This window comes from Mastomys coucha, unplaced genomic scaffold (assembly GCF_008632895.1).
Source record: "Mastomys coucha isolate ucsf_1 unplaced genomic scaffold, UCSF_Mcou_1 pScaffold20, whole genome shotgun sequence".
In the NCBI taxonomy this organism is placed as follows: domain Eukaryota; kingdom Metazoa; phylum Chordata; class Mammalia; order Rodentia; family Muridae; genus Mastomys; species Mastomys coucha.
In genome coordinates this window covers 11,422,861-11,435,147 of record NW_022196903.1, presented here as the reverse complement: position 1 = coordinate 11,435,147, position 12,287 = coordinate 11,422,861, and the positions used below count along the sequence as shown (strand labels likewise).

At 42.0% G+C, this 12,287-nt stretch overlaps 1 protein-coding gene across 2 annotated transcripts in view; it reads right to left on the bottom strand.

The window, feature by feature from the left end:
- Mdfic (MyoD family inhibitor domain containing) overlaps positions 1–11,586 on the bottom strand; it is a 148,845-nt gene extending 137,259 nt beyond the window's left edge. The window contains exons 1-2 of one of the 2 annotated variants that reach the window (XR_004121883.1): positions 11,281–11,391; positions 10,878–11,055 (exon numbers count right to left, since the gene is read on the bottom strand). Coding sequence is in view for 1 of the 2 variants with exons in the window: in XM_031381209.1 (XP_031237069.1) it covers positions 10,878–10,971 (94 nt within the window). In the remaining variant the exon portion in view is untranslated. Of the gene's footprint in view, positions 1–10,877; positions 11,056–11,280 lie in introns of both variants that reach the window. The other variant, XM_031381209.1, reaches the window with a different exon arrangement.
- Between the last annotated feature and the right edge of the window lie 701 nt (positions 11,587–12,287).

The window sequence follows — 12,287 nt, the reverse complement described above, 5'->3', positions numbered from 1 at the left end:
TTCCCAGCAGCTCAGAACAATGTGGAAATTCTGCAAATATAACCTTTAAAACCAAAAATAAAGTTAAGCCAGCTCTCAGGAAGAGACCTGGGGCCTGGAATTTCACTTCTTCACTGATCCAAAAGGAAAACAAAACAAAACAACACAACAACCCTGAAGCCTAACGACCTTTACAGAACAAAGCAAATCCAGCTTTCGTCGTTCATTCCTCCCAGTGGATTACAATCTTCTCTTCCAAAAAGCACGTAAGATCATATAAATAACCACTGTACACACATTGGTGGACAAACAGGCTTATAGATAAACATCCATGATGTTATAAACAGAAAAAAATACACATAATCACAAATAAATTCTGAGTATTTATGGATTAAATTGAATGCTTAAGTCAATTCAATTAATTCATCGTTACCTGTATTTTGAAAACTGGTGAGACTTTTCAGCAAGATCTGAAATGAATTCCTTCAAAAAGAATTCAGAAGAATAAGGTCTGACTGGATTCAAAATGGAAAAAAAAATGAAACAAAACAAAAAATAAACAAAGCAACTATAAATGATCCAGCTTATCTACTGAAGTGGCCAAAGGAAAATATGTATAAGCAAAATGGAAATATTTACAAAAATATAAATATGTGATTGAATATGAACATTAAATGATGGTATAAAATGCACTGGTCGTTTAAAATTATTCTCAGTAAATCAGGAGGCAGAGAAAGATACTACACACTCCATGTTTAAAAAGGGAGAGAGGGTTAGAAAGAAATTTGGTAAGGGAAAGAGAATGTATTACCTCTAACATTTATTCTCTAGTACCTTTAGGCTCCTAATCTGGTGAATGTACTTTTCAGTCATCTGATCCTGGGGCATGGAATTGTCAAGCTCAGCAATGTTTTCTCCGGATCACTCACCCTATAGTCAAACATTCAAAGGTTCATGGAATGTAGCACTCTTGTCTTAGTAGCCTCAAGAATTACTCATGACACAAACTCAGACGAAAACATCCAATACTCATCATCCCCCAAGAACTGACAAAAGATGCAGACATTAGTCCTTCAGGAGAAAGGAACTGGTTAAGGCAGAACTGCAATTGCCAATCACTCTTATCCAAAGCCTGTCACCATGACTAGCTAACATCATCTCCCATATCACTTTGATTGATTCGCTTCAGTTTGTTGTTTACAAAGCTGACCAGCAAGTAAATCTACATAAATGTTTATCCTTGCCTTATGTGACGGCTGTATCTTTTAAAATGTCTCCTGTTCTCTCGCCCCTATGATAACTACCTCAATTCATTCTCTGGATTTGCATTCTAGTAGTCCTTATGGACACAGTGGTCTTAACCTTACCTAGAAGAGAGAATGTTGGAAAAACATTCTGTGCAACTGACTACTGAAATCCAGACACGGTGTCCTCAGTAGATTCTTTACTTAGTTCTCTATGAACTTCGTGTAGAATGAACTAAAACTCTGCCATCTCCCCCTGTGTCAACACGATATCCTCATCTTTAATCTTGTCAAGCTCACCTTTCTTTTCTTTACTCCTCCTTTTAAAATTATTAGTGTGTAGTGCTCAGACTACATCCTACATTGTGGGTTTGGTTGTGACATTTTTGTTCATGCACATAATGTACTTTAGAATCCCTCTTTCAGTGGTCTCAGTTTTCAACACTTTTCTGTTAGCTCAAAGTGATTTGATCAGGACCAAATTCCTTTTCTGGTTCTCTGGCCAAGCAGTGAACCCTCATTTGGCACTTTTACAAGAATGAAGGGCACTGGAACTCAACAATGAGCCAAAGGGGTTGTTTAATCTGTAACAGCATTTCAAAGCTCAAGACTCTGACTTTGAAGTAAACAAAAAAGAGAAGACAGAGCAGGCTATGACAAATTGTGGTAAGGACAAAAACAAAATAATGATGTATGAATTAAAATTATATTGACATTGATTTCTTACACTGTCAAATTGTTGATACAGATTCAATTTAAAGTCAGGAGGTAGAGCTTCTGCCAGTTCTCAGAAACCTAAACCAGAAGGCTCTGAAATCATTCCCTAACTCGCCTTTGGAACACTCTCAGCCCCACCTCTGGGATGCTACATTTGTTGAATTCTCCTTTAACCCCACCAACCCGGATTTATGTAGCTCTGTGATCTCTATCATCTCTTTACCTTTCACCCATTCTTCAGCTACAGGATGTCATTGTACAGTTCCCTTATCTTAGATATCCGGATAGGCTTATCATCTTTACAAAGGAAACACAGTGATTTTCCCAATACCCCTCACAGTCTTCAATGCTTCCCGCCTATTTTCCTACTGAAGTCCAAATCTTGGGCAATGGTAGGAACAGAACCATCAGCAACTTTTATTTTCCAATTTTCCTCGTGTCTTCAACATTAATCATTTACCATTTCTGCTAGTTAGGAGTTCCCACCTTCTTATAAATCTCTGTTCACTGCCATCCCTGCCAGGCCGTCCATCTGTTTCCTTCCCAAGGAGTAGGAGTACTTTCCTTTCAGAAAAAAACTCAACACAGTGTTCCTTAGATAAAGAGTTACACAGAAACTATATTTTTTGTCCTCAGATTATGCTACTTGGTTTTATATGAAAATTATGTTAAATACTTGTTTGCTAAGCAAATAAACAAACAAAAAAAAACTGCTTTTCACATTGCACACTGGCCAAGAGCTCCTTCCTTGTTTTCTTGTGCTTGATAATTTATCTTAACTTCTTACTGAGAAGTGATGAAACCTCTCAGGAAAAAAAAAGGACTTACTAAGAATTCTGCTTATAACTTGGGTAAAATAAGAAACCAGGTTTATATGCATACATGCTCTAAAGGTCAGAAGCTGCCCCATGATGAGACAGATAAGGAAAGCTATGCTTTGGGTGAAGAAGGCAGAGCTGGCTCCTGACCACTCCGCCATCTGACTTCAGAGTTTCTGACAGCTGCTCTGCTACATACAAGTTACCTCATTTTGAGTGTCAGCTCTGCACAAATTCAAACCAACATAAAGGAGTAAAGAAGTAAAGCCCAAGATCTGTGTCATACATTCTTCAACTGATGTCACCAGCAACACAAGGCCAACAAAACCAAATCCTTCTCATCATCCTGAGTGTCTCTTCCAGTAACTACACATTCTGAGAAGCTCCAGAATTAAACCACAACTGCCTGACTGACAACTGGTACCAACTAACTGGTCACATATTTCAACAAGAATTTGTTGTAATCTTCCAGTGATATGTAAACGAGGATTGCAATTCCTTTTAGCAGACCTCACATCCTCCCTCACAATTTGCATATGGCTATATGCCTTATGGGTACAGTTATGCACATAAGCATTCTTAATCTTCAAGGGACCATGTATATACAGCAGGTGCACCAAACACTTGGGGACAGGTCCTTCTCTTTCAAATGTCAATACTAACATGTACGTGCTAGCATAAAACTCATTTCCAGCTCCATTCCTAAGACTACAAAAAAGACCGAGCCGAAAGGCACATGTATGTGAATCATCTTTGTTCAGCTCATGTGGGCGTGAATCTGAAAACAGAAGTAGACTGCAAGTAAAAACCACAAGCAAAATTAACATTTTCGGGTTAAAATAGTAAGTTCCTGCTTACTGGGGTTTGAGTGATCAGAATTAGAACTTTAAACTAGAACTCCTACTTCAGAAGCTTAAGGTTGAAGAGCTTTACTCCTCCTGGGTATGCATGCTAAGGTGGAAAGAAGTGCTGGACTTTTAAATCCTTTTGGGAAGAGCTACTGTTACTGGCAAGAGGGACAGAGCAGAAATGGAGAGGGAGGAGGAAAGAAAAAAAGGAAGGAGAGAAATTTAAAATACTGGTTCATATACACAACCTCTCTCTGAAATAGAAGGGCTACAACCTCTTCACTCTGCCACCAGGGAACCACCAACATTAGAATCATCCCAAAGTCGAGAATCAGGCAATGTACACAGTTGGCTTTTAACAAAAGCAGACGCAGATACTTAGGGATAGAGACAGAAATCACCCTCTTTAGCCTCTGCCTTCCCACAAGAGAATATCTACATTATCTCATGTGGTTAGATGGAATTTTTTTTCCCTGTTGTTTGTTGTTCTAGACTATTTTCCATTTTCAACTGGCATAATCGTACACTATGTCAATTTATGTTTCCTCAGTTTTCCCCCACCCTTTTATTACTATGAAAATATAATACTGGTAAAATGCACTGTTATTTGGCTTTCTTTCCATGAAATCATCTCAACCAGATCCAGGAAATAAGGTTGAAAGAAACAGGAAAAGCCCAGACACACCCCAAAATTCCACAGCTTCCCTCACAGCTCTGTAAAGGTCACTGGATCATATATATCAAGTCCTTGAAGGCTGACTGACCAAACAAAGCAGCCCTCACTCGGCTAGAGTCTTCACCTGCCTGTGGCAATGTTTGCTAGCTGGGAAGCATTCCTTCTCTATCTTCCTCCTCCTCCTCCCTTCCTCTCTCTCCTCCTCCTCTACCAACCAGAAATGATGACCAGTGAATACAAAGACACTCCAGCCACATCTACAGGATGCTTGTCCTTTGTCCCTCTTTCTTCCATGACTTTCTGAAACCCTGCCAATTCCCTGTCCTATGCCAATTCCACAATCCATTCTCTCTGCTTCTATTCCCAAGCTCCCACATGAGCCCTTCTGAGAAAGCCAGTCAGCCATGCTGATCCCTGTCCAGCAGAATTCATGCCACTCATTCTTAGCTAAGCTTTCAGCCTCACTGAGAGCCCCCGGTTTGCATCAGTTTGATTCTCTCTTGAATACATTCCTCTTTCAACATTTCCCACAAATCTCAAATGTCTTGGCTCATCCTAAGCTCCCTTGCTCTTTACAAATACTACCATCTACTTTAGTGAGAAGAGCTGGGCCTTCAATAGCCTCTTTTTATCTGATTTTCTCCAGATTATCATTTAATCCTTTTCTCTCACACCATCTCAAAGGGAAGTTATCCCAACTCTCTAAACCCTTTCTAGAAATTGACCCTTTGTGCTACAAGTGCTTGACACAACACAGACACCCAAATTAACCCATGTTATATTCTGATGCCTCTTTCCTGAGGTCTCTTCACAGTAAGGTGAGAATTCTCAACCATCCATTCTGGGAAGAAGCTTTCTATGCACATCGTTTGTCCTTTACAAATGACAATTCTTACCTCATGTAACCACTAAATAACATTAAATATTCAATACTTCTGGAGAGCCATTATATACTCCTCTTCTGTATTTTTTTTCTACTTCAATCCAAAGTATAGCCCTTCCCTCAAGATTTCATCCCCTCACTGAATCTGGAGCACACTGTCTACCTCCCTGATGGTGACACCCACCTGCACATACTTACAAAGCCAGTTTTCAGCTACTTATTGGTGACTATGACTAAAGTAAAGCTCCCTGGACTCAACATACTCAAAACAAGACTTTAAGGCTCCTGCATGTTACCATGCTAAAGACAGAGCAAATCTAGACGGCTTTAAATTCCTATCTTTGCAACAGCTTCCACATTACATATTTTACATAACAATGCCCACTTAATTCATCAACACATATCTAAACTACACTTCACCATAAAAGAATCAAAGATTAGTAAATATCAGCGGGCCTTCAAAGAGAGGCAAGGGTTATCCTATTTTCACCGCTGTTCTTAAATACTTCAATGTCCCCTGCACTAGCGCTGTCCTGGATCTACTCATTTCCAGGCTACTGTAGTGACCCTCTAGATAATTGCCAAAAAATCTTGATAGTTTCCATTGTCATTTTCTGCTCTTTCATGAAGTCCACACAATTATCTGTCTGGAGTACTCAACCTTCTGTAATCTACCCTCCTGAGTGAGTCATGCTTTCTACCCCATGTCATATTACATCTTCCTGAAGACTTTGCCAAACTAGAGATGATTGGTGTCTTCCTATTTCTTGAATTTTCTTTGTGCCTATATTATGGTACACAATTGTAGGTGTGTGTGTTTATGTATGTATACATATACATGTATGTAAACATATTTAACATGCTAGTCGTCTGCCCAGTTCTTCCATGCTAAACCATAAAACAGATCTTTCCTACCATTCAATCCATGCCACTCAAACTCTCCAAATATTTAAATCAATGCATAAGTTGATCAGTTTTAATTCACTCCTTCCTGCTTTCCTTCCTTCTTTCCCTTTCCTTCTGTACCTTTGTTATTAAAATTTTCCAGTTTGCATTCCTCAAGTCATCTGACTCTTAGCAAAGGGAAAAACAGTGCTGAAAAGCCACGCCCTCCCAGAGATAATCTTATAAACTAAGCATAGCTCCCTTCTTGCTTACTAGGACTTAGGCCTTCGATGTGCCTAAAAATGTCCCCACATACCCCTTAAATCATAACAACTCTCCATCTATTTTCCTAATTATCTTTGTCCTTCCTCAAGCATATATATTGGAGAAGTGTTTTAAGATAGCTTCTAATGGGTTTATTTTTATTCTTTCTTATTTGTCTGCGACTGCCAGATTTGTAATAGTATATTGTTTGGAATTTATCATAAAAAAACATGAAAGTTTCAATAACTTTTATTTCCAACAATCTTGTGAATTTTTTTAAAGGATCTAAACATAATTTACTACTATTTTTAGGCAAAAATAAAATCCAGGTACCAAGAGTCCCACATACACATGAGCAGGACTCATGTGGAAGGTGAGAGCTGTCCCTGTGTCTTGCTACACAGAGGCATCTCCAAGAAGCTATGAAAGGAGGCAGGACAAGAATCTTTACTGAGGCGGCAAAGGGAATGTCTGAATCCTATTCGCTGTGGCATGCCTTCGATTTCCCCCTTTTATCTCTTTTACGCTTGTTTAAGACATAGTTTATTTTAGAATATATGGTTTCAAAGCTCAGAAGTACTTTGAGATTGAATTGAAATATAAAACCAAAATTGGGGGGAGAGCATCAATAGAAAGTTTTCATGAACTAATAAAATTTAAATTTAGAGTTGCTTTTACAGCTTTTTGAAGAGTCTCTGTTGCACTCTGACTCCCAGCATAAGAAGAAAGGACTACTCTCTACTTAAAAGTCAGTAAAATGGGTATTTTTATGGATAAGGGCTCTAAATTAATAAACCTTAGACAGAATCAAGTACCACCCGGAACTTGTGCAGATGCAGATTCTCTGATTTTCCCCTTAGACACTCGTATTATGCACCTTAGTAAGGATGAATTCCCATTGGTGCCCAAGAAATAAGGACAGAAAGTTTTTCTGTCTAAGCGGTACTGACTTTTTTTGGGCCAGGCTGTGTATTATTCTGGGACTGTGCTATCATGTCCCCTGGAGGATGCTGAGTGGTATTCCTGCCCTCTGCTCACCAAATGTGGGTAACATACCCTGCCATGTTGGGACCACCTAACATGTCTCCAGATGTAGTCAAAATTCTTCCTGAGGCCCAAATCATCTCCGGTTCAGAATTAATGACAGATGCTGTCCAAAGATAATAAATTTTGAGAAATGGCGTCTTTAAAAAGAGATAAAACAGTATGACAAGAGTAAAGAAATTCAGATATGTAAAGCTTACATTATATAAATCGAAACAAACAGGCTTCCCCAAAAGGAAATCTGATTAGCTCTGTAAACTCCTGACAACTCAGCTAAGCTTCTAAGTCAGAGCTCCTCTTAAGCAGTTTCAACTTGAAGAGCCTCTCCCTCGCTTCTATTTTAGATTATTTTTAATTAACTTCACTGGCATTTTGCATCCTGCTATGAAAAGTCCGCCTAATAGTCTCAGAGGACTCTCCCTAGAGACAAGAGTACATTAAATCACACATTATCACATTAAAGTATATACCAGCACTGAGTCCAACAGTGTACGCCTTGGCAAGTGCACTGGGGTGGGGGTTGGGATGGAAACAGGCTCCAGTGATTCACACTATCCAGAGTCTATTAACTTCAGTGCATCTCCCCATGTGACAAGGTAGTATTGATTCACTACTGTAACAGCATTTATCACTATAGCATACATTTTATAATTTGTGCTCCACCTGATTTCCTGTGTGTCACTGTCTGTGGGGCAATCACTGCACTGAGCAAGCCCCTTAAATTCTTGTGTGTCCCTGTCTGTGGGGCAATCGTTGCACTGAGCAAGCCCCTTAAATTGTTTGGGAGTCCTTTCCCTCATCTGAAAACATAACCAATTGGAATAAATGATTTCTAAAGATTTTGCTACGTATAAATCACATATTTCTGAATGTAACACTTAATGGAAAGGCTCTTTCGATTACAGTACTCCATGATAGCAGGAAGAGCATTCAAATGCTTAATCCAAAAGAAAAGGAAACAAATGACAACAGAGGAATTATATCTGTAAAGCGTGGCCCAAGTGACCTTTCACCTACCGAGGTATTTCTACAGGAATTTTGCATGAGAACATAACTCAGTATTTCAGAAGTTGGTTATAAACAGGAGAATCATTTTAAAACACATTTACTTTCTGTTTGCAAAAGCAGAGACAAGTCAGACCCCAGAGGTCACAGCCAGCCTCCGGACTGCTTGGTTCTTTGCCACAGGGGAAAAACAAACAGACAAACAAACAAACAAACAAAAACCCCACGCAATTAGTTAATATAAAATGATGAAACAATACACATGTTAATCTAGATTTCCAGTAGCCCTTCGGACATCAGAAGATATGAACCTACATGATAGCACTTAACTAGAACTAAGTCGTGCTATCTCTTGGCCCACTTCCTTTTCTGGACCCTGAACCCACAAACACCTTGCCTGCCACCTTCCTGGTCCCGTTTACAGCGTGTAGCACGCAAGCGCCTTACCCTGTAACACCTTTATAGATAGATATTAGGGCTGTAATATCTACAATGCTTTCAAAGCAACAGGAAAAAAGCACAGAAGCACAACAGAAGGGTAAATGTTCAGGGCTGCCCTCTCAGTAAAGGAAACTTTTGCAATGCAGCTTTGAAAAATGCAACTGACTACATTTACATCTGCTACATCTCCCAGCACCACCCTGAAGGTTAACAGGACTGATCCCAAAATTTGATTAGGACGTTCAAAGTAGACTTTTAAAAATTCCTTAAGTTACTTCCAATTTTTAAGAATTACACCTTGGGTTAACAGAGTGAATAGTTCATGACACCATACTAAGTGTGGTTCTACATATATTAACTGAACATGTAATAGTAAGTGTGGTTCAAAAGAAAAGGAAACAAATGACCACAGAGGAATCATATCTGCAAAGCATGGCCCAAATGACCTTTCACCTACCGAGGTATTTCTACAGGAATTTTGCATGAGAACATAACTCAGTATTTCAGAAGTTGGTTATAACTTGGATTAGCTACACACTGCCGTCCTACTATGCTCAGACACTAGGTTTTGTTTTTCAGAAAGGTCAACAAAAACCCAAAGATAAGGTAAGAAGGTGTGACTATTTGAGGAAGTTGATGTTCAGTTGCAAGAGGACACTGATTTTCCATAGAGAGGTATGCATGCTGTACACAGCTAGCACTTAACCTCAGGCCCTTTTAGATGTCTTACTACTTGTGCTCAGATCTCCTGTCACCAAGCAGCAGCGTTGTACTGCACAGGTATGCGGGGTATCATGGCAAGTTCTTCCAGAGATTTTTAAACATTCCTAGCATTAACACTGAATTTTGTGCATATTAACTATTTCCAAACCAAATCATTTTACCTGGAGTGTTTGCTGTTGATTTTTGGCATAAACATTGTTTGACAGCAGTGGTTAATGGTTCAAGTGGGAGTATAAAGAGCCTAGCCACGAGTGGCTATGTCTGTGACAGGCATGGCTAATGGCAGGGGAATGACCATGTTGACAATCCAGTGTGTGTAAGACGGGCTGCTTCTGAGAAAACACGTGTTTATCAGTCTGGTTCTGTGCTGTTTTACAGCTAATCACTGTATTCTCTCTGTTTAGGAAAAGAAATGAGTCACTCTTCTAAAACAAACTGATAAACATAACATTTCAATTTAAGCATGGATGTTTTCTGCTTTTATCTAATCTGGCTAGAACAGCAACTTCTTTTCCAATTTTTTTCTGCATAAATAAAAAAAAAGAAACTTAAGGCAATATATATTTGGGTACTGGGAGACAAGATTTTAGACATGCTTAAAATCAAGAGTTTTGGAGACCTGGAAAGTTATCTGGTGTCTGCCAATCAGAACTCTCTTTTTTGAATTGTCCTTACTGGAAAAGGCAAGGGAAATGTAAGAGTCTAGTTCTGCCACCAAAGAGCACCTGAATTCTATTACCTTCAAAGAATTTTACAATGTGATTATGGAAGCTTCCCAGAAGCAAAAATGTTGTTTTCCCTCTGGAAGAACTCAAAAGAGTTAATTCATTCTTGGAATATGTTTATTTCAAAACAAACGTTATTGAAAACATATGCAGGAGCCATTCCAAAAGGAACTGGTCTCAGAAACCTGGATGCTTAACCTGGGGGGTGAGAGTACCCCACATGAACCAGAAAGATGAGCAGAGCCCACGCTTGCTCAGAGAGCAGAGACAGCCCTGCATGAGAAAAGAACTTAAGAAAACTAGACAAGGGTTGGAGACCTCACACCCCTCCTGAGTCTCAGGCCAAGAAGTGCTTAGGTAGAAGGTAGAAACCCCCTAGTCAGCCCGTTTCTCCCAAGGATGGGGGAGTAGAGGGACTAGGGACCCCGCCCTCCTATCCGGTTGTTGATCTGGGGCAGGGATCCTCTGGCAGACTTGTTTGAGTAACACCAAGTGTGCAAAAGTTCACAACTACGAAGTAGGAGACCGTCCTCGCAGCCCCACCGTCCCCACAACACCACCACCCCATCCATAAGTGGGCAAGCTCGTCCCAGAAACTCGCAACTCCCAAGCACTCGTTACTCACCGTGGGCCGGAGAGCCCAGCCGGCCGCCGCCCGCCTCGGCCAGGCACTGCTGCCCCGCGGGCCCGGGAGCGAGGGCTTCACCCGCGCCGGACATGGGCCACGCTCCGAGCCCGGGCCGTCCCTGCGGGGTGCACCGACCCCGGCTGCTTAGGTTCTGGGTACAGGAAATGGCCTGCCTCTGGCGGGAAAAGCAAAAGGGACAGCAGGATCAACTGTTTTTAGAGCGCAGCACGCCGCCGCGCAGGGGCCATTCCCTCCCCCTCCGCGTCCCTCCTCCAACTCCACCCCGGGGAAGTTAAGATTTGAAAGCAGCCTGGGGGTGACGCTGCGAGCGGGACGCGCGCGCTGGGAGGGGACGCGCGGGGACCCCGGCGGCAGAGCGACCTAAGGGACCTCCACCTACCTCGGCATCCCCCTCTCCCTGCGCCCCGCGGGCTGCTCCGAGTCCCTTCCTCCCGCCACCGGTAGTCAGCGAGGCTGGGGCCGCAGCCCCATCACGTCCCGGCAGCCTGACCACGTCCCGCCGCCTCCGGGAGTGGCGGCGACAGTGGCAGCCGCCCGCGCTGACTCCGCACTCTGTCCCTTCCCTCCAGGCAGCCCCTCTCCGGGGAAGGACTTTAGGATCCACTTGTGCGTCTCTTTCACCCTCGCGCTGCCACTCCTACACTCTTCAAACACTTCTCTCTCTGTGGCTCCCTTTCATCATATCCGGATTGGGGTGGCCTCGAACTCTTGGCAGACAGCCTCGAGGCTGGGGGCGGCGCGACCTAGGTTTGGCCCTGCGCTCCCTTGTGGAGGGAGCTGTCTGGGTCAGGAGGACAAAGGTGGATGGGCCAGTTGCAGGATCCCCAGCCCAGGCCCACCAAGGTTTGGGAAAACAGGGAGGGAGCTAACCTTGGCAGCACAGAAATCTTCAGCCTTTCTGGGAAAGTACCCCCCAAAACCACTTTCAATCCTGCCCTCCAAAGAACTGTGAAATCTTGTGATTCCAGGAATGCCCCAGGGAAACAACCTTTGAAAAACCGGGAAGGAAGGGTGTGTGTGTGTGTGTGTGTGTGTGTGTGTGTGTGTGTGTGTGTGTGTGAAAACGTGTAAAAAACGTGTATTTAAAACCTTGTTCCCAGGTCCCAAGTACTTGTCTAATCTCTTCATCTTTGCCCTTTTTTATTACTTCTGCCAAGCAGGATTCCTGAGCTGGTTAAACCAGTTGCAGTTATGCAGAGCCACTGAAGCCACCCAGGTGTACAAGGTGAACATCCTTGAGAACTACTACTGTCCTACTACAGGCTGAGGTGCCTCCCTGACCCTGTGATGTCTGTGAGAAGCTAAACTGTGGCCAGGAGTAAAAAGCTCATCACGTGAGGCTTTATAAATGAAACGTTCTGATTGTAGCAGACTCTAAAAGGCTAA